Source organism: Peromyscus eremicus, chromosome 1 (assembly GCF_949786415.1).
Source record: "Peromyscus eremicus chromosome 1, PerEre_H2_v1, whole genome shotgun sequence".
Lineage (NCBI taxonomy): Eukaryota > Metazoa > Chordata > Mammalia > Rodentia > Cricetidae > Peromyscus > Peromyscus eremicus.
The window spans coordinates 165,532,929-165,555,946 of record NC_081416.1 but is presented as its reverse complement, the minus strand read 5'-3'; the positions used below and the strand labels follow the sequence as shown (position 1 = coordinate 165,555,946).

Genomic DNA, 23,018 nt, shown 5'->3' with positions numbered 1-23,018 from the left:
CATGGCGCTGGAGAGGTAGCTGAGAGTTCTGTATCTGGATCCACAGGCAGCAGGAAGAGACTGAGACACACTGGCCGGGCTGGAGTATATGAGACTGCAAAGCCTGCCCCCAGTGACACTTCCTCTAACAACTGCCACGCCTACTCCAACAAGGCCACACCTCCCAATAGTGCCAGTCTCTGAGTCTGTGGGGTCATTTTCATTCCAACTATCACAGCATCTCCCTAGCAAACACCCCCCAACACACACACACACACACACACACACACTCACACTCACTCATTGGACCAGTTTCTCTCCTAAATGGCCTGGATGCTGTTTCTTGTTCTTCCTGGCCAGTTGCTCTGCATAGAAATCCAAGTCTGGTCCCACGACCCCCACCCCCCTTTCCCAGATTTAGTCCTCTTGGAATGGACCCAGGAAAAAGCCTGGTGTGGCGCACAGTTGTAATCCCAGCACTCTAGAGGCTGAAGCAGGAGGATCGTTGAGTTTAAAGGCCAGCCAGGGCTACATAACGAGACCCTGTCTGAAAATAAATATTAGAATAGCACCAGGAAGCCCGGCGTTAAGGCCTCCGACCTACTATGGTAGCCTGGTCCCAACCACCATGGTGAGCAACTCCATATTGATACTGTTTGGAGGGACATCCTTTAAGCCCGTTTCCGTACCCCCTTCTTAGAGCTGAGGAAATCTCCCTTCCCCCGCCTCTGTGGAGCCCACCCCTTGTGCCCCTTTCCCAGGAGAGCCGCTTAGCAGGGCAGAGGCTGGAGCGGGGCAAGACAGTGCCCCCTGGTGGCCTCGGCTGCGCCAAGCCGGAGTGGCCTGAGGGCTGGCTTTGCAAAAAGCCGGGCTCTCCAGGAGTGGGAGGGAGTCAGACATCATTTTTGGAAAAAACAACTGTCGTCGGAGCCAGGAGGAACGTTATCCCTCAAGCCCTGGCTCAGCGGCTTGCTCCTCCGGGAAGTCGTCTTTGACTCCCCCAGTTCAGATCTGGCGATTCTGTTGGACTTCTTTAACGGCGTGTCAACCTGAGCCAGCCAAATCAGGCGGGGACTCCTCTGCCTGTGTCCCCCACACCCCATCCCCACTTTCTTGCCTGCACCTACCGTGCCATCTTGTGATCTTTCTCATCCCTTCATCCCACCTTACCCTCTGTCTTCACCCCATCCTGTCTGTGGGTACCACTCCACCCCAGACTTTTTTGCCTGCTCCCCCATCCAACCCCTTAAGCTCTACCTGCACCCCATCCTGCTCCCAGCTCTCTGCCTGCTTCCCCTACACTCTGTGCTCCTATCCCAACCCCGCGACGGTCTTCCTTATCCCGAACCCACCCTAATTCCCCCACCCCCAAGCCTTCACTCTGCCAACGAGTATTACTACAGCCTCACAGATTTTATTTTGTTCCTCAGCTTTATTAAGACATAATGTACTGGGGTGGAGACAGCTAGCGGTTAAGAGCACTGGCTCACAGAGGTCCAGGGTTCAAAACCCAGCACCCACATAACCCCCGTTCCAGACCATCCAACGCCCTCTGCTGGTCTCTTCGGGCACTGTACGTTTATGGTGTACAGACAAAATGCCCACACACATAAAATAAAAATAAATACACCTAAACAAGATACAATCTACTTATAAAATTTTCAACGATCTAATGACCTGAGGTGATTTTACAGTTGAGCATCCATCACCACGATTCTCCATTAGAACATTAAAGTCGTTCCAAAAAGATCTCATTAGCCATAGTCATTCCTTATCCCTACCCCAGGCAGCTGCCGATGTTCTGTTCCTCACATCTTCGTTCCTCTCCCCCACACACACACACCCGGTTGGGGAAATACTTCTTTTGCATGTTAAGGTTTTGTAGTAGCACATACAGAACGTACCCTCAGGGAATTCAGATGTTTAGTTGGGAGCCTGGCTAGCTAGTAAATAGCACTTGCTACATAAGTCCAATGCCCCAAATTTGAGTCCCAGAATCAACTCCTGAGGACAGGCCTCTGACCTCCATGTACACAGAGCGGTAATTTTTTAAAGTCACGTTGAGACAGCTAATGGGGAAAATATGTCCACTCCCTCCCTCATTCATTTGAAAATGGTTTGGGCTGGTGAGATGGCTCAGTGTAAAGGTCATGCCGTCAACCCTGACAAAATCCTATGCCCTTCCCACAACCCATATGGTGGAAAAAGAGAAGATTCCCAAAACTTGTTCTCTAACCTCCACACATGCACTGTGATGTGCTCTGTCTCACACACACAGACATACACACTCCTACACTCACAGTCACACTCGCACACACAGAGGAGGAAATACCACTGAAAGGTTTTCTTTTTTAAATGTATTTATTTTTGTTTTATGTGCATTGATGTTTTCCCATGGGTGTCAGGTCCCCTGGAACTAGAGTTACACAGTTATGAGCTGCTATGTGGGAGCTGGGAATTGAACCCCAGTCCTCTGGGAGAGCAGTCAATGCTCTTAACCACTGAGCCATCTCTCCGGCCCCCACTGAAAGGTTTTCAACACAGCACTTGACATTTATTTATTTAGAAACAGAGTCTCCCGTGTTCTGATCTGACTTCTTTGTTATGAGGAGGGAGGATGATGGGTGTGGTAGGGCGGCCCACGAGAATGGCGTGGCAGACACTGAGGTGACAGATAATGAGTTAGACTAGGCTGGGAGCTCTGCTGGAAGAAGAGTAGGGTCTAAACTGTGATCAGGAACTAAGATACATCAGACAGAACACAGTCGTGGAGCCATGGGTGATGAGATTGCAGTGTTCAGTAAGTTGCCTGGGTATGATAAAGGGACTGTTTATGTAGGAGAATGTCCTCATTCCTGGGTAATGGCTGTTGAAATCCTTGGGATCAAAGTTTACAAGATGATGCAAGCAATTCTCCCCCGTCCTCCCCCCTGAGACAGGGTTTCTCTGTGTAGCCCTGGCTGTCCTGGAACTCGCTCTGTAGACCAGGCTGGCCTGAACTCACAGAGATCCACCTGCCTCTGCCTCTGCCTCCCGAGTGCTGAGATTAAAGGTGTGTGCCATCACTGTCCAGCATTGCAAGCAATTCTTAAAATGGATATCTGTCTGTCTGTCTATCTTCCTCTTTCTTTCTCTTTCTTTCTTTCTTTCTTTCTATCTGTCATCTATCTATCTTTCTTTCTATCTATCTATCATCTATCTATCTATCTATCTATCTATCTATCTATCTATCTATCTATCTATAATATATACCTAGATATCAGAGGTGGGGAGAGAAAGAAAGAAATAGAGATTTTTTTTGGAACTACTCAAAGATTGTATTATGTAGCTTAAATCCAAAAGCCCACATAGATGTCTGTCTTTTTGTTGCCTTTTAGACAGGCTCTTGTGTAGTTGAGGCTGACCTCCAGCTCTTTCTGATCCTTCTGCCCCTAGCTCCTGAGGGCCAGGATTGCAGGCATGCACCACCACACCCCACTAGATGTCTCTAGACAAGTATAAATATAGAGGTAGAAGGCACGAGAGAGGGAGACACAGCTAGTTATTAGGAAGTGATGGGTTGGGGTTGAAGATTTAGCTCAGTGGTAGAGCACTTGCCTAGCAAGTGCAAGGCCCTGGGTTCGGTCCTCAGCTCCGGGGAAAAAAAAAAAAAAAAAAAAAAAAAAGAAGTGACTCGTGGTACAGTGCTTGTCTAGAATCTACAGTGAGGGTTGGGGGCATGGCTCCACAGCGGGGTACACACCTGTAAATCCAACTCCAAGGTGGGAAGAGACAGAGACTTAAGGTTGTAGCTTTCCAGCCTAGCCAGGTAAACATCAACCCCAGGTTCAGAGAAAGAGATCCTGCCTCAAAGGAATAGGTACAGTGTAATTGAGGTCACCCAACATCCTCTTCTGGCCTTGGCAGTGTGCACAAGCTCAGGCACCGATACACATATGTTCACACACACACACACACACACACACACACACACACACACGCACGCACACACGCACGCACATACATCTTTAAAGACATTCTCTATATAGGCATTGAGTGTACAGCTCAGTGGTAGAGCAATTGCCTAGTCCTGAGGTCCATCCCCAGCACTGTTAGAAAAATAATAAATCAAGAAAAATAATAAAACAAAAATAGAGCCTGCCACGGTGGTGAACACACATAGTCCCAGCATTTGGAAGGTAGAGGTGGAAAGACAGGAGTTCAAGGTGAGACACACAGCTGAGTTCACAGTCAGCTAGGACAATGTGAGAGTCGGTCTTGGTGAGAAGTGAGGGGCTGACAGAGACAAGAATAGTGAAGGAGGCTGGGCAGTGGTGGTGCACACCTTTAATCCCAGCACTCAGAAGGCAGAGGCAGGCGGATCTCTGTGAGTTCGAGACCAGCCTGGTCTACAGAGCAAGGACAGCTAGGGCCGTTACACAGCGAAACCCTGTCTTGAAACCCGTCCCGCCCCCCACTTCCCCCCAAAAAGAATAGTGCAGGAGATAGGCTTGAAGCTTAAGAAAGACTCACTGGGTGTTCTGTCAGAGGCTGGTCAAGAGAAGCTTTGCAGGAGGCTTGACCCAGGAAGATGGCGAGTTCAAGGCCAACCTGGGATATGGACAGAGCTCCAAGCTACCCAAAGCTCAAAAGCACGGCCCGTCTCAAGAAAAAATGCGAAACAAGGGGAAAATAATAACCAAATAACAAAAATTTTAGCAAAACAAAAGAAAAAGAAAAACAAGGCAGAAAACACACACACACACACAAAATAACACAGTAAAGGAGGGTGAACACAGAATGAAGTAATCCTAACAGAGAAAATTGGAAAGAAGGCTCAGGCCGGACAGCAGGCCCTGCCTGGCCTCCAGCAGTGGGCTCATGAGGGCTGAAGATCCAAGCAGAGGCCTGGACCAGACGGCACAGGGCATGCCAGAGACACGTTTGTGGGGAAACAGGTAGATGGACAAGGTCCCTTTCTGGATCACTGAAGGCCCCAGCATGCTGATAGTTGGGGGCCAGGAGCATACACTTCCTACTTTAGGAGACTGGACCAGTCAGGCTAGATTAGAGTGTGGGCATGTATTCTCCTCATCCCACCCCTTCCTCCCCTCTACCCCTCCCCCCTTCCTTTCTTTCCAACCCTTCCTTCCTTTTTTGAGACAGGGTCTCATACAACTCAGGTTGGTCTCAAATAGGCAACAATTACCTTATCCTCCTGCCTCCACCTCCCTAGTGCAGGGCGTCCAGGCATGGGCCACCATGCCGTTTATGGGCACCGAGGCTTGAATCCAAGGTGCTGTGAATGGGAAACAGGCACTCTACCCACTGAGTTACGTCCCCAGGCCCCTTCTTGTTTGTTTGGTAAGTCACCCTATCATGGGCATATGACAATGGTCCAACCAGAGTCAACTTCATTACTTGGGTGAGGAATCTGAGCCAGAGGTGTGCTCCTTTTAAAGGCCTGGGGAGGGGAAGGAGAGCTAAGGAGTAGGGTGGCTCAGAGGACCAGGGTTCGGTTCCCAGCACCCACATACCAGTTTACAATCATCTGTAACTCCAGTTTCTGGAGATCCGGTGCTCTCTTTTGGCCTCTGCAGAGGTACACAGACATAAATGCAGGCAAAAGTCATACACATAAAGTAAAAATTATCTTTTTTTTTTTTTTTTTTTTGGAGACAGGGTTTCTCTGTGTAGTTTTGGTGCCTGTTCTGGATCTCACTCTGTAGACCAGGCTGGCCTCGAACTCACAGAGATCTGCCTGGCTCTGGCATGTGCTGCCACCACCTGGCTAGTAAAAATAATCTTTAAGAGCCAAGCATTGGTGATCCACACCTTTAATCCCAGCACTCAGGATTAGCAAAACAAAAGAGAAAGACAGAAAAAGAAAAACAAGGCAGAAACCAAACACACACACACACACACACACACACACACACACACACACACACACCCCACAATTTTAATCCCACTAAACTGACAAGATTAAACATTATGTGAACCATGGCTCTCTTTTCTATTTACTTTTCTGAGATAGGGTCTGTCTTTCTATGTATCTCTGGCTGAATCTAGTAATCGCTATATAACCCAGGCTAGCTTTTAACTTCTGGCAGTTGCCCTACCCCCTGTCTCAAATGCTAGAATTATAGATGTATGCCATCATACCTAGTTCAAATAATACGTTTCTTAAGTTTGGCACCTTAGACAACTTGGTCATCATGACACCTTCAAATCATAGCTTTCTGTAGCATTTTCAGGCTGCATGTGCCTGCCCATTAGTCAATTATTAGCTACTCAGTTTCCCTCTGTTATAAATAATGCCCCATGTACATCCTGGTGTGTCCCAGAGGCAGGATTCCTGGACCGAAAGGTGCTGCCTTGGTATCATATGCTGCGTTTGTTTATGGGGTTTGTTTCTAACTCAAGTTTCAGGCAGCAGCTGCATGATGGACATCTTAAATTTTTTTTTTTTTTTTTTGGTTTTTCGAGACAGGGTTTCTCTGTGTAGCTTTGCGCCTTTCCTGGGACTCACTTGGTAGCCCAGGCTGGCCTCGAACTCACAGAGATCCGCCTGCCTCTGCCTCCCGAGTGCTGGGATTAAAGGCGTGCGCCACCACCGCCCGGCGACATCTTAAATTTTATCCCTGGTAGCCAGATATGGAGGCTCAGGCTTGTAATCCTGGCATAGGAGAGGCTGAAGCAGGAGGATTTCTGTGTGTTTGAGGTCAGCACGGGTGGGTATCTATATAGTGAGTTACAAGCCAGCCTGTACTGGGGAGTGAGATCCTGTTGAGGGGCTGGAGAGATGGCTCAGTGGTTAAGAGCATTTGCTGCTCTTCAGAGGACCAGGGGGTTTGATTCTCGGCACCTTCGTGATGGCTTATAACCCCCTGTCTGCATGCACATTTATGCGCCACAAGATGGCACCAGATCCTGTGGGACTACACTCATCGGTTGTGAGGTGCCGTGTGGGTGCTGGGAATTGGCCTCTAGAAGAGCAGCCAGTGCTCTTAACTGTTGAGACATCTCTAGCCCCATTTACACTCCAGTTCCAGGGGATCCAACGCCCCCTTCTGGTCTCTGTAGACAATGGCACTCACATGCGCATACCCCTCCTCCAGACAGATATACACTTAATTTAAAATTAAAATTTAAAAAATCTGTCTGTCTCTTCCCTGACATAGAAGAGCCTTCTTGTGATGGTTTTACTTGCTGGCACATGCAGCTCCCTTGACATGAGCCAGCGTGAATGCATTCCTGCTTCTTGCAGCTGAGCACATCCAGAAAAGAAAGAAGACATTCTCTCTAGCCTCTGAGTCACGAATCCAACATGGAAATCACAAACAGCAGTGTAATCTCACTTTAACTGGATGAGGTCACTTTAGCTCGGGGTCAGGCAGAAATGAGTTCAGCCATGCTCTGCCAATGCATCCGCACCCTTTGGCCCAGGAATCCCACCTCTGGGACACACCAGGATGTGCATGGGGGCGTTATTTATAACGGGAGGGAATTGGGAACGGCTGCAACGTCTGGCAACACTGCCCTGTTGAGTAAACAGAGAGAGAATGTTGGAGATTGTGTTTACACAGGGACGTTTTAACCGGGGGACAGCTTACATTTTAAGAAGGGGAAAAAGCAGGGCTGTATAAACAATTTGTTCACATAGTTATGTAAAAACACACATATACGAGTATAAGAGGTGCACAAAGAGTAGAAAAGACCGAAGAGAAAGACTACAAAACACTAAGCACAGCCGTGATGTGGGACGGAGCGCCAGGAGGTCTTTCATCTTCCTGTCCTTCTGTCTTTTCTCGCCTTTCTTTCTGAGACAGCATTTCATGTAATCTAGGCTAACCCCAAACTTGCTATGTAGCCAAGGCTAGACTTGAACTCGTGATCATCTTGTTTCAGTGTCCCTGGTGCTGAGATTCCCAGCAGACACTCATGCCCCACAGTTTTCTGTAGTTTTTCTGAACACTAAACCCTTTATTTTATTTCTTAATAAAATAAACAATAAAAAATAAATTTTATTTTTTAATAAAATGAAACACGTACTTTATTTTATTCTTCAGCAGTGATGAGGATTAACTCCAAGGCTTGTGGATGCTGGGCAAGTAAGTGCACTACCAACATGTTACACCCCCTTTTCTTTTCTGTTCTTCTTCGTTCCTTTCTCTGTGTGTTTATGCATGTGCTTGTGTGTGCAGGTGTACACATGTGCGTGTCCATGTGTGTGCACATGTATGTGGAGACCAGAGGTCAGCGTTAGGTGTCGTGCCTCAGGAGTCATCCATCTTGCTTGTTTTTCTTTTTTACATTTATTTATTTGTGTGTGAACGAGGAGGGGGGCATGTGTGTGTCCTAGGGGCACATATGAAGGCCATAGGATAACTTTCATGAGAATCTGTTCTCTCACTCAGCCACGTGGGTCTCAGGAATCAAACTCAGATCATCCAGCTTGGAAGCCTGCACCTTAACCAGCTAAGCCATCTCTCTGGACCCTCCTTGATTTGTGGTGGTTGTTTGAGACAGGGTCTGTCACGGGCCTGGAACTCTCCATTTAGGCTGGGCTAGGTAGCCAGCAATCCCAGCGCTCCTTTGGTCTGCACCTCCACAGCGTGGGATTCCACATGTGGTCCCGGAGGCTTCTGGGACTCGGACTCATTACACTGCAGGAATGTTACTAACTGAGCTCTCTCTCAGCCCTATTGTCAGTTTTTAAAATGTGCATCGTAGAAATTTCCAAACAATCTATAGACTTGTACATACTCTTTATCTAACTTCAATTAAAGGACCATCAATATTTTACCATCCCCTGCACCCCTCTCTCAATTTTCTTTCTTTCTTTCTTTCTTTCTTTCTTTCTTTCTTTCTTTCTTTCTTTCTTTCTTTCTTTCTTTCTTTCTTTTTTAATAGTACCTTGTGCAGGCTGGCCTGGAACTTTTGGCAATCCTTCTGCCTTGGCCTCCCAGAATGTTGGGATTACAGGCGTGATCTGCCACACCCAGCTTTGTCTATCTCTGCTACGTCTTTGAGTACTCTCGTGCCCACCTGAGATCCCGGCATTCTTATGGTGAAATGGGAGACACAGACAGAGCACCGACCTGGAGCTCTAGGGTTGGCTAGCCTGGAACCCAGCCCAGCAGCAGAAGTGAGAGACCCTGCCTCAGCAAGGTGGAAGACCAGAAGCAACACCTGAAAGCTGTCCTCTGACCGCGGAGCACGTCTGAGAATCGTGGCAGGCACATGTGCACACTCACACACAAAAATAAAAAGATATTTTTTGTTTGTTTATTTGTTCTGAGACAGAGTTTCTTTGTGCAACCCTGGCTGTCTTGGAACTTGCTCTGTAGACCAGGCTGGCCTTGAACTCAGAGATCTGCCTGCCTCTGCCTCCCCAGAGTTGGGATTAAAGGTGTGTGCCACCATGTCCCTCAATAGATAATTTTTTATTTGATAGAGGTGGAGCCATAGTTCCGTAATTAAGAGCAGAGGATCCAGCCTCTGTTCCCAGTGTCCACACAGTAGACTACAGTCATCTGTAACTCCAGTTCCAGGCGATCTAATACGGTCTTCCAGCATGCAAGGGCATCTCTCTCTCTCTCTCTCTCTCTCTCTCTCTCTCTCTCTCTCTCTCTGATCTGTATTGGGAGTGGAACTTGGGCCTCAAGCATGCTAGGCATATAATCTTCCTCTGAGGTCTATTCACAGCCCACTGTCCTATTTTTATATATTTCAAGGTAATTTGAATGAGAATGGCCCCCACAGGTTCACATATGAATGCTTTGTCAACAGGGTGTGGAATTGTTTGACAGGATTGGAAGGATTAGGAGGTGTGGCCTTGTTACAGGAAGTGTGTCACTGGAGGCAGGCTTTGAGGTTTCAAAAGCCCACACCAGGCTCCACCTCTCTCACTGCTTGTGGATCTCAGTTTCTTCTCCAGCACCATGCCTGCCTGCTGCCATGCTCTCCCCATTGTGATGATGGACTAACATTCTGAAACTGTAAGCCAGCTCCCAATTAAATGCTTTTTTTTATGAGTTGCCTTGGTCACGGTGTCTATTCACAGCAACAGAACAGTGACTAAATCACAAGGATTGTCTAAAAGGACAAATCTCAGCACTCAGGAAGCCAAAGAAGAATAACTGAGAATCTAAGTAGCTTGGATTCAAAAACAAAAAAAAAGCAAGCAAGCAAACAAGCAAAAAAAACCCCAAAAGCAAAATAAATATTACATAATAAAACAGAGCAACAGAGAGAAAGGGGGGAGGGAAGGAGGGGAAGAAGGGTGTGTCCCTTACACAACCACCAACTCTAACAAAACTGGCAGGCAGTTCTAGTGTTATCTAAGAGCCTGTTCTTGTTGCCTCAGAAACAAACTCACAATTGTTTGGTTTGAATTGGGACCCATACCAAGTACACTCTGATATCTTATTATCTATTTAAATCTTACTACACTTCGTGTGTGTGTGTGTGTGTGTGTGTGCAACTTCACATGCAATGTGTGTGTAAGTCCATGAACTCCCTTTCCCAGGAATTCTGAGCTACGTCAGGACTCATGGAGGTTCTGTCCTCTTAAAATGGCCCCATTTGTAGTCAGATGTATTCGGGTTGTTTTTTACATCTCTGCAGTTAGTTTTCAACATTTGAGATTTGAACTCCAACAACTAGAGCCCAGGTGGTAGATCATGCCTTTGATACCATCATGCTTCAGACGGGAGGATTACTGTGAGAACCAGACCATTCTAGGCTGCATAGTGAGAACTTGTCCAAAAAAAAAAAAAATTAGCCAGATGGAGGTGGTGCATGCCTTCAGTCCCAGCACTCAGGAGGCAGAGCCAGGCGGATCTCTGTGAGTTCGAGACCAGCCTGGTCTACAGAGCAAGTTCTAGGACAGGCACCAAAACTATACAGAGAAACTCTGTCTCAAACCCCCCCCAAAAAAAAAACAAAAACAAAAACAAAAACAAAAACAAAAAACAATGAAAATAGAACCCAGCTCTAGGCCACAGGAGATGTGGACTCCAGGCTGGTTCTCTGGCTTGGGCCTTGTTATTGTTTAGTTTTTTAAGACAGGGTTTCTCTGTGTAGCCCTGGCTGTCCTGGAACTTTGTAGACGAGGCTGGCCTTGAACTCACAGAGATCCTCCTGGCTCTGCTTCCCGAGTGCTGGGATTAAAGGCGTGCACCACCACCGTCTGTCTTGTGCCTTGTACTTTCTGAGTCTCAGTTCTCTTATCTGTAAGGAGGAAAAAGATGAGCTTGGCTTTGTGTGTGCCTACAACCCCGAGAGATGGGAAGGGCATCCAGGAAGCTCCCAGTCAGGTAGCCATCCTCCTGGCCTCCGTTTAGGCCTGAGCTGAGGCTGAATCATCAGCTGGTCCAGGCGTCTAGGACTGCATCTACCAACCTGCCCTCTCTCTCCTCTTCCCTGCCAACTGATAGAAGGCCAGGCAGATACTCGAACTCACTGTGCAGTGAGGATGACCTTGAAACTCCTCATCCTCTTCCTTCCACATTCTCCTCACTGGAATTACAGGTCCGAGCTACCACACCTGGCCTAGTTTAGGTTTTGTTCGGGGCTTCTTTTAATTTTTTATGAGTATGGTGTTTTGCCTGCATGTGTGTCTGTGCACCATGTGTGTTCAGTGTCCACGGAGGCCAGAAGATGGCGTCAGGTCCTCTGGGACTGGAGCTATAGATGTCTGTGAACAACCATGTGAGGGCTGGGGGCCTCGGGAAGAGGCCCTGTGCTCTTAACTGCTGGACTATTTCTCCAACCCCCTGCCTGGGGTTTGGAGACAATGTCTCGCTGTCAGGCTCACGTTGGCTTGGGCTCATTATTTAGGCCAAACTGACCTCAAACTTTCAAGACCTCCCTCAGCCTTAGTGCTGACGCTGAAGGTCTGTGCCACTACACACTGCCCTTTTGTTTATTTTATTTTATTATTATTTTTTTCACAGGGCTGGGGTTGGAAGCCAGGACTTGTGCTTTTTAGGCAAGCGCTCTACCCACTGAGCCACACCCCCAGCCCTTTCACTGGATTCTAGGCAGGGGCTCTACCACTGAGCTACATCCCTAGTCCTTAAATTATTTGTGTTCTAACTTCAGCGCCGTTCAAACTTCCCCCTTCCTAGCCTGCAGGAGCCACGCCTGTCTTACTTTGGCTGTGCCCCTCTGTGTCTGGCCCTGCCCTCCGTTGCAACCCCATGTTCTGAGATACATTCCTATCCAGCTACAGAGAGTGAGGACTTTTTTCCTGAGCTTGGCCACACCTTCCAATATCTCCAAGGGTAACCCAGGGTTTGCCAAGTACCTCCCTTTCTTACAGGACAAAATTATTTCCTGTAATAACCGGGAAATGAAAAGTACTTATCGCCAAGAAAGAAATGAAGACAGAACATTTTTATTTCTTGAACCTCATATACATGAAGTCCTGGCAGGTAGCAAAAGACTTCCATTCTTTTATTTTTAAGTGTGTGTGTGTGTGTGTGTGTGTGTGTGTGTGTGTGTGTGTGTGTGTTTAGGGGACAACTTGGAGGAACCAGTTCTCTCCCTCCACCGTGTGAGTCCAGGGCATCAAAATCATCGGGCTTGACGGCAAACTCATGGCACCACCTCACGGGTGCAAAACGACATAAAATAAACATTACTGTACAAAAGAGAAGCACAGATGTTTGTTCGGAGTTTCTTGAAAATTCACAATTTAAGTTGGGTCTTTTGGTTACAGGTTGATAAAACAAAACTTCTTGTAAATAAATTGTGAGGGTCCCCCTGATCTCCACTGTGGAGAAAAGGGGGGGGGGATGCAGTGAGAAAACTCAGACTCCAGCCTATGAAGCATCCCCTCCTATAGTGAGAACAAGTATTTGGCCCGAAAGGAAGCCCCAGCCTCCATGCACTGCCCAAGTTCTCTCGTTGCCTGAGTTCGCCCACCCACCACTCCGACCTCCACGGAGCTGTCTGGAACATGCATTGGGATAAATGTTGAGCAGCCTGGGGACAGGCCAGCAAGGCCCTTTGTAATGGGAGTTTGAAGGCTGGAGCCTGGGAATGGTCTCTTTCCACGCTGGTGGGAGCCCAGAGGTATAGTAAAAGAACAAATTGCAAATTAGCAGCTAGATGGACGTCCACCAACTAAACACGCCTCGCGTCCCTGCTTCCACACCAGAAAACCATTTCCAGCCCCCAAGGGGTTCCCTCCAGGACCCTTTCAGTCCACTCCCCTTCCTCTAAGGTCACGGTCACTCTGACTTCTTTCGTTATTACATTTATTGCTTCATTGTGTGGGGGAGGGGGGGCAGGGGGGGCACATGTCAGAACACATGGAATCACTTCTCTCTGTCCACCTTGTTAGTCTCAGAGATCAAACTCAGGACCTCAGGCGTGGTGACAAGTGTCTTCTTTTTCTGCCCTTCACTCTGACCTCTGACAGCATAGATTGGCTGCATCCGTTTTGAATTTTATATTCACAGAATCAAGACGTATGTCCTCCTTACTGGCTTTTCCCCTCTCAACACTGAAAAACACACATCCTGGTTGTTTCGTGTGCTGTGGGTTGTTCTCAACCTTGGCGTGGGGTTCATCCGGGGAGGACTGTACTCATTCACGTCTCCCACCTCCTCTGGAGTGGAGAGGAGTCTTCCCAGGCTGGGAAGAGCTGGCATCAAGGTCCCGAGGTGAGACTGTGTCGGCACAGCTGGAGACAAGTGAGCAAAGGGAGGAGGGGGGTGGGGGGGTCAGGCGGACATAAGAAGCATATGGCTCGGGCTTATGGCCTCTTTGGCTCTGACCCTGGGTGAGATGGAGCCATGGGGAGGTTCCTAGCAGCGAGGATTTGATCCAACTTGGTGACCGTTGGTGAATATCTTTTAGCCCCATGGAGGGAGTATTTTCTTTCTTGATATAGTCTCACTTAGTTTAGGCTGGTCTCGAACTTGATATATACTAGGCATGTAGCCAAGGATGAGCTGTGATGGCGCATCCTGATCTTCCCGTCTCTGCCTCCCAAGAGCTAGGATTACAGGTATGTGCCTCCATGCATAGACCGTACATATCCATTTATGCATATCGATCAGATACTTTGTTCACATCCTCTCTTATTGTCAACTTCTTTGCTAAGCACTTTTATTTTTATTTATGTGTCTTGTGTGCCTGTGTCTTCCACATGTGTGCAGCTACCCACAGAGGCCAGGAGAAGGTGTCAGATCTCCTGGAGTTAGGGTGACAGGGAGTTGTGAACCACCTGATGTGAGTGGTGGGAACCTAACTCAGGTCCTCTGGAAGAGCTGGACGCCGGTTGGTTTTTTTGTTTGTTTGTTTGGTGGTTGTTGTTGTTTTTAATTAACTTGACACAAACCAGGGCCATTTGGGAAGATGGATCCTTAGTTGAGAAGATACCACCATTCAACTGGCCTGCACTCAAGTCTGTGGTACATTGCTTGGATTAATGATTGATGTGGGAGGGACCAGCCCATAGCGGGTGGTGCTACCCCTGAGTAGGTCGCCCTAAGGTAAGAAATCAGGCTGGGAAAGCCAGGGGAACAAGCCAGCAGTCAGTGTTCCTCCACGGCCTCTGCTTCAGTTGCTGCCTCCAGGTTCCTGCTTGAGATCTTGCCCTGACTTTCTGCAGTGATGGACTGTGATTGGGATATGTCAGCCAAAAAAAATCCTTCCTCAGCCCCAAGTTGCTCAGTCAGAATGTGGTATCACAGCAACAGGAAGCAAGCTGGGACAAGCAGCTGTCCCTGCCAAGCCACTTCCCATGTCATATATATTTCAGAAGGTGGTATTGAAACAAGGTCCCTGTGGTGATTTGAAAGAAAATGGCCCCCAAAGGGAGTGACACTGTTTGGGGGTGTGGCCTTGTTGGAGGAAGTGTGTCACTGTGGGGGTGGGCTTTGAGGTCTCCTATGCTCAAGCTAAGCTCAGAGTGACTCACTTCACTTCCTGTTGCCTGCGGGGGTCAAGATATAGAACTCTCCACACCACATCTGCCTGCATGCCTCCATGTTCCTTGCCATGATGATAATGGACTGACCCTCTGAAACTGTAAGCCAGCCCCAATTAAATGTTTTCCTTTATAAGAGTTGCCGTGGTCATGGTGTCTCTTCACAGCACTAGAAACCCAAACTAAGACAGTCCCACTCTATAACCCAGTCTAGCCTTGAATCTATTATCTAGCCCAGACTGACTCCCAACATACGGCAATCCTCCTGCCTCAGCCTCCTGAGTGCTGGGGCACGAACCACCACACCTTTCTCTCTATCTAGATTCTGCATGCCAGAGAACATGTGCGATCTGCCTTCCTGTGTCTGGCTTATTTGACTTAACTTCGTGATCTCAGGGCCATGCTCCTGAGCTGTCTTGTTAGCTGTGTTAGTATTGCTTCACAATGCCAGGAATGGTACACAGGGTCTAAGTGCTTTACCAGTGCTTTCTAGGGGTTTTAGCAATGAGAAACACCCAAATGCAAGATCCTGCCCCCTTGTCCCACCCCCCTGCCATGTCTCTCTTTGGTTGTTGTTGTTGTTGTTGTTGTTATTATTATTATTTAGACAGGGTTTCTCTGTGTAGCCTTGGCTGTCCTGGAACTCACTCTTTAGACAAGGCTGGTCTCGGACTCAGAGATCAGCCTCTGCTGGGATTAAAGGCATGTGCCACCATTGCTCAGGTTTTTATTATTGTCATTACATTTTATTTATGTATTAGGGAGCACCATGTATACCCTAGGATGGAGTTCAGGTCAGCAGGCTTGGTAGCAAGCACCTCCACCCACTGAGCCAATTGCTGGCCCCTCTCTTCAGTTTTTGAAATAGTCCTATAACTCAGGTTCGCTTCTAACTCAGTATGATCTTGGACTTCCAATCCTCCTGTAGGGATGGTAGGCATGTGCCAACACCTAGGTTGTGTGATGCTGGGAATCAGACACAGTACTCCCTGCACAACAGGGAGCTGAGCTACATCTGCAGTCCTTTCGGCCCCTGAAATTAGGAGGACAGTAGGCTGGGAGTGGTGGTGCGTGCCTTTATTTACAGCACAGGTCTATAGTCCTAGCTACTTGGGAGACAGAGGTAAGAGGATCTCTGTGAGTTCAAGGCCATCCTGGTCTATAAAGAGAGTTCCAGGTTAGTTGGTGTAGTTTGACTTTCTTGTCAAACTTTCTTTTGGGCCGCCAGCCCCAAATAATGACACTGAAACCTATTATTAATTATAGAAGCTTGCCCTTAGGTTAGGCTTATCCCACAGCTCTCACAACTTAAATTAACTTGTCTCTATTAATCTATATTCCACCACGTGGCTTTTTACCTCTCCTCCATTCTGTACATTCAGCTTCCTCAGTGTCTCACTGGCGTCTCCTGTGCACACCTAGATTCTAACCCTCAGTCCTTCTCTTTGCCCAGAAGTCCCGCCTAACTTCTCCGGCCTAGCTATTGGCCATACGGCTTTTTATTAAACCAATCACGGCGACACATCTTCACACAGTGGAAACAAGTATCCCACAACAAGCCAGGGATCCATAGTGGTACTCTGCTGAGGGATCTGTTGTGCTGGGGTGTAACTCAGTGACAGAGGGCTTGCTGCCTAAGCTCCTGGGTTCGAGCCCACCATGGGGGGTAAAAAAAGAAAGAAGTGCAGTTCCTAGGAACATATTTCAAGTTACTTATAAAGCTTCAGCCCCAACCCCAGGGCCTGTCTTCACAGCCCTGCAGGTGACTGCTGTGCATCCACAGTATTACTCACGGCCGGAGAGAGGATTCCACCACAGGAAGAGCATTTGCTTCCCCTCCCTGAAGACCCGAGCTTGCTTCCCAGGACCCATGTCAGGTGGCCCACAACCATGCGTAACTTCAGCTCTGGCTGTTCCATGGGCACACATGTGATACTCACAGATATACAAACACATAAAATAAAAACAAAGTTAAATCTTAAAAAAAAAAATAGAATATGGCCAAAGTGACTAAAACAAGGACACTTCAAAATGTGCATTAAAAAGTTAACTCCCTTCCAGGACAGCCAGAGCTGCTACACAGAGAAATCCTGTCTCAAAAAACCAAACCAAACCAAACCAAAAGCTAACTCCTAGAATAATACGCAGGGTTGAATGACTCAGCTAGCAGTGTGGACAGCCAGGGACCCAGGCTCTCTATGTTGAGACTCAGTTCTAGAAGATGTAGTTTTGCTGTGTAATCCAAGCTAGTCCTAAACTCTGAGGCTCAAATGATCCTCCTGCCTCAGCCTCCCAAGCAGTTGGGACTACAGATCTGTGTCTTTGTGCCAAGTATTTATATGTTGGCTTATGTTTGTTTGCTTGCTTTTTGACGGGAAGGGAATGGACAGGGCCTCATACTGTAGCTAGCTCAGGTTGGCTGGAACTCAGTACATAGCCTAGGGTGTCCTCAAATACCAGGCAATCTTTCTGCCCCAAACTCCTGAATGCTAGGGTTATGAATGGATAATAGGACCACCAACACCCTTTCATAACGCATAGGAAGCATTATTTATGCATAGCTGTTGAAGGTGATAATAATTACCATAACCTCAACACTTTCCCAGGAACCCTAAGGAGTCCTCCTGCCCCTGCTCAGCCCTCCAGGGAGACTATACAAGCATTGGCCACGAGGGGGCGCATCTAGCTTTAGCTGCACCGGCACGTGGCGGCACTCAGGAGGCACAGCGGTGCATGTCATGTGGGCTCAGTGACAAACTGGATTATTTCTTTGGACATTCCAGAGGAGAACGCATTGATCCTGATCAGCGCCAAAACCCCCAGAGCCAGGGCTGAGGAACTAATGTGGGGGATGTAGGAATGAAATGAGAGAAATTCAAACTAGATTCTTTCTTTTTTTTTTTTTTAATCCATGTTTTTGCCTGTACGTATGTCTGTGAGGGTGCTGGATCCTGGAGTTACAGACAGTTGTGAGCGGCCATGTGAGTGCTGGGAATTGAACCCCAGGCCTCTGGAAGAGCAGCCAGTGCTCTGAACCACTGAGCCATCTCTCTAGCCCCCAAACTAGTTTCTTTGCTGAGCCCCCAGGCACAGCACGGGGTGAGAGGGTGTGTGACTGAAAGTCAATCACAGAGCCTTCCAGCCCTGTTGTGCTGGGCATCCCCTCCTGCCACATCTGCAGAGCAAAGTGGTTGAGGTGGGGGGATGACAGGAATATTTGTGAATTGTCTACACTTACAATGGATTTTTTTTCCAAAATACTTTTCAAACAATATGTTTTCATCATATTTTCCCTTCCTCCAACTCCTCCCAGATCGTCCCCACCTCTGCCCACCCGACTTCATCTTCTCTCTCCCTCCCTCCCTCTTTTTCTCTCTCAAAAACAAAACAAAACAAACAAATAAAAACCAGTAAGACAAAAGATACCAAAATGAAACAAAAAGCTTCACGAAAGAAACACGGAATCTCTTATGTGTTGGCCAAGTACTCCTGGGCATGGATTAAAAAACAAAAAACAACAACATTGTGTGTGTGTGTGTGTGTGTGTGTGTGTGTGTGTGTGTGAGAGAGAGAGAGAGAGAGAGAGAGAGAGAGAGAGAGAGAGAGAGAGAGAGAGAGAGAGAGTTCTCTCCTATCATTCCCGGATCCTGGAGATTGAAGTCGAGTCTTCAGGCATGGTGGCAAGTGCCTTTACATTTTCTTTCCTTCCTTCCTTCCTTCCTTCCTTCCTTCCTTCCTTCCTTCCTTCCTTCTTTCCTTCCTTCCTCCCTCCCTCCCTCCCTCCCTTTCTCTCTCCCTCCCTTCCTCTCTCCCTCCCTTCCCCCTCCTTTCTTTCTCTTCTGGTTTTGATTTTGGGGACAGGGTTTTTCTGTGTAGCCTTGGTTGTCCTGGAACTCACTCTGTAGAACAGATTGGCCTCGAACTCACAGAGATCCACCTGCCTCTGCCTCCCGAGTGCTGGGATTAAAGGTGTGCGCTACCTCTGCCCTGCTGACATTTTATTTGTTTGCTTTTCTTCTTTGACTACCCAGAGCTTTCCATAGACCCCCAAAAGGGATCCCAAATCCCAAAAGTCAAGCCTCTCTCTCCCCCCTCCCTCTTCCCATACCCAAAATGTCACCAGCATTGCCCAACACAGAATTTGATGACATTCCAAAAGAGGGACATCTAAAAGTGATCTGCCACTCTAGCCTCTAGACTTTTGCAGACCTGCTGTCTCACTCAGGAGCACCGGCTTCCACTTTATCTTGTCCATTTCCCCAAGTCATTGAGGTCTCAGCCCTTCAGGAACCCAGCCCAGCAGCCTGCCATCAGTGCTGGACAAACGTTTGTCTGGGATCTCAACTCACATCCAGATTCTATGGAAAATATTTATGGGTTCGATGAATGAGGTTAGTGTTTGGGTTGGCTCCTCTGCTCTCAGCTGGGGGCGGGGGAGTAACTTCCTGATCCACTTTGGACAGGTTATTTTCTCTTTTTTTAACCCCCTCTTGGTAGAACTGAGGGGGAAACTTAGAGCCTTCTGCAGCTAGGCAGGAACTCTACCACTGAGCCATGCTCCCAGCCCCTCACTGGGGGGTTCTAGGCAGGGGCTCTACCACTGAGCCATGCCCCCAGCCCCTCACTGGGGGACTCCAGGCAGGGGCTCTACCACTGAGCCACACCCCCAGCCCCTCCCTGGGGGATTCTAGGCAGGGACTCTACCACTGAGCCACACCCCCAGCCCCTCACTGGGGGATTCTAGGCAGGGGCTCTACCACTGAGCCACACTCCCAACCCCTCACTGGGGGGTTCTAGGCAGAGGCTCTACCACTGAGCCACACCCCAGCCCCTCACTGGGGGATTCTAGGCAGGGGCTGTACCACTGAGCCATGTTCCAGCCCCTCACTAGGGAGTTCTAGGCAGGGGCTGTACCACTGAGTCACAACCCCAGCCCCTCACTGGACGCTTCTAGGCAGGGGCTGTACCACTGAGCCACACCCCCAGCCCCTCACTGGGGGGTTCCAGGCAGGTGCTCTACCACTGAGCCACACTCCCAGCCCCTCACTGGGGAATTCTAGGCAGGGGCTCTACTACTGAGCCACACTCCCAACTCCTCACTGGGGGATTCTAGGCAGGTGCTGAGTCACTCCCCAGCCTTTGATTGCTGGATTCTCAGCAAGTACTCAACCACTGGGCCATTCCCCAAGCCCCTCACTATTTTTAAATTTTGTTTTTTCAGCTTCTTTGGATTATAATTCAGTAGTAACGTGTGTGCTGCTGGCCCCACTGTAGACATATGGAGTCTTGAGCCCCTGTGTACTGACACCTCTCCTCACCTGTGATAGTTGATGTTCATGGTCCTGGATCCTTAAGGGAACAGAGCACTGCCTCTTCCTCTCCCATGCTGGGAAGGTTTGGTCAACAACAAAACCGAAGCTGGGCATGGTGGTGCACATCTGTAATCATAGACCCTGGGAGGCTGAGGACAGGAGGGTCAGGAGTTCAAGTTCAGGTTAGGCTACATAACAACCTGTTTTGTTGTTGTTGTTTTTTCCCTTAGAAGAAAACAAACAAACAAACAAAAATAACAAAAACCCCAGTTCTAAAGATTAGAAAGAAAATGATAGAGGCAAAAAGAGATGAAAAGACAGAAAGATGGGAAATTTCCCAGAGAAAAGACGACAGATAAGAGAGAGAAACTGAGATAGGAGGGCCAGGAGGGCCAAAGCCAGACGCAGTGAGAGTCACGGAAAGTCAGAGTCAGTCTTGGCGTCAGGAATGGTGCATTCATGGGTGACTGAGTGACTCAGCGAACTGTGGAGTCAGCTTTTGAGAAAAAGAAAAGGGCAGGCAGAGGCCGAAAGTACAAAATAGGTGTTTTAATTGAAAATTTTATAAAAGGGCAAGGAATATGACGGAGGACCCAGGACTGGACCATGCCAGGCCCAAGGCTCCGGTAGGAGGGGCTGGGAATGACCGGAGCAGTGAAAGGCATCCCTCTGTGTCTGTCCATCCTAAATCCAGACTGGCTGACATCCTTGCTCACTTGCAGACTAGAGGAAGGCAGGCCTGCTCTGGAAGCTCCCAATGCACAGGCGTAACGGGATGCCAGGCACAGGTGCTCAGGCCCGGGGTCGCGCAGGCGCACAGTGATGTGGTTGGTGCGTGGGTGCAAATCCTGGGCGGCAGACACATCGGAAGGAGCCATTGGTGTTGACGCAGCGTGCATTGACACAGAGTGGGGAGGTTGCCTCCGCCTCATCACACTCGTTGATGTCTGGGGGAAGGGTTAAAAAGATCGTTGCTCAAGCCTGGGAATGAGAAGCCCATCTCCCTGGTCTTTTGAGGTAGAGAATCACAGATGTTGAGCCTCTCCTATGGAACACAAACTATCACTTGCTACCTGCAGGCTGTGTGAGCCCAGGCAAGTGGTATAATATCTCTGTGTTTGGGCCTGCGAGATGGGTCAGTGGAATAAAGCACTTTCTGTGCCAGCCAGATGACCTGAGTTTGATCCTCAGAACCCAAGGAAAGGTGGAAGGGGAGACCTGATGCCACAGAGTTGCATCCTGGCTCCCACACGTGTGGTACAGCATGCACACACACAATAATAAAAAAAAAGCTGAAAAAGAAAACATTGCTATTGACAATACCTACATGTCAGACATCCCTGTGAGCACGGAACCTGTATTAACACTATCTTCCTCATAACCCTTGGAAGTAGTTACTGTGTTTCTGTGCTATACAGGCGCTAACTGTGGCCCAGCACAGGAAAGCTTGCTCAGTGCCACGCTGTAAGCGGCACATGGTACGGATCTCATTCTCAGGCCAGCTCTCCCACTCTTTAACCTCGCCCACTGCTACTTCTTGACTGTGAGACCTTGGGGAACTCAGTTCACCTTTCCGAGCATCTTTAATTTTTTTAAATGCATTTTTTATTTTATGAGTGTGTGTACCACCCATGTGCAGTGCCCGCAGAGGCCAGAAGGGGGCGTTGGATCCCCTGGAACTGGAATCACAGGTGGTAGTGAGAGTCTGATGTGGGTTTTGGGAACCAAACTCTGGTCATCTGAAGAACAGGAAGCCCTCTTAACCACCGAGCCATCTCTGCAGCCCTGATCCCCAGTATATATACAGGTCAGGGTGTCCTGTAAACCAATGTCACTGACATTCTCAAGAACTCTGTGAAATGGGCTCTTTCACTAAGCCTGTTTTCTGTGGGTTTTTGCTTTGTTTTTCCAGGTGAGGAAAGCTGAACAACGCACAGTGACCTGTCTCAGGACTGAGACTGGGGTCTCTCTGACCCCCTCACAGCTCCTGATTGTAAGCCTTTATCCCTTATATAGGCAGACATGATTACTACTCCAATTACATGTGGGAAGGCTGAGGTTTGCAAAGAGAATGAGAAGATTGCCCAAGGTAGCACTGACCGTCCTCCAAGTCTCATCCACAGGGGCTAGGGGTGTGGCTCAGTGAACCAGCCCCTGCCTAGACTCCGCCAGTCTAAGAGGGCCTGGCTCCGTGGGAGAGCCCCTGTCTAGAATCCCCAGTGAGGGGCTGGGGCTCAGTGGTAAAGCACCTGCCTAGCATGCATGCATCAAGCCCTGGGTTCCATCCCTAGAACAACAATATATATTCCGCAATATTCTTTTCGTATTTCCCAGCCCAGCTCTGCCATGTACAGGAGTCTGGCTTTCCTGGTACTCTGACCCCATCTTCTTCAGTCAAGCCCCACCCTGAGCAAGAATAAATTTCCACCCCCTAGGATGGTCTGGCCCCTATCTATAATGAGGTCCTTTCTTGGAGGTTCCTAATCACCCTCTGGTCAAGCTTGCTTTTACCCTTCCCTCTGCTCCCCTTTCTCACCGACACAGGACATGCGGGCGATGTCCAGGCGGTAGCCATCGAAACAGTCACAGGTAAAGCCTTCGGGAACGCGCACACAGCGGCCATGGGCACAGCCGTCCAGGATCCCGCACTCCTCAGCTTCCAGGCCTTCATAGGGCCCAGCCAAGGCTCCTGCAGAGAACACAGGGAGCTGTGACTGGGGAGCTCAGCCTTTGCCCCTGGCTTCCCACTCTGTGCGTCTCTTCCTAACCTGTCCTTCCCACTCCCAGACTGCAGGGGG

The 23,018-nt window shown here is 48.6% G+C and overlaps 1 protein-coding gene across 1 annotated transcript in view; it reads right to left on the bottom strand.

Moving 5' to 3' along the window:
- Positions 1-20,754: 20,754 nt before the first annotated feature.
- Positions 20,755-23,018, bottom strand: part of Ltbp4 (latent transforming growth factor beta binding protein 4) — a 29,424-nt gene continuing 27,160 nt past the window's right edge. The window contains exons 29-30 of the mRNA XM_059279543.1: positions 22,757-22,909; positions 20,755-21,167 (exon numbers count right to left, since the gene is read on the bottom strand). Of these exons, the coding sequence (XP_059135526.1) occupies positions 21,013-21,167; positions 22,757-22,909 (308 nt within the window). The 3' untranslated portion in view covers positions 20,755-21,012. The remainder of the gene's footprint in view (positions 21,168-22,756; positions 22,910-23,018) is intronic.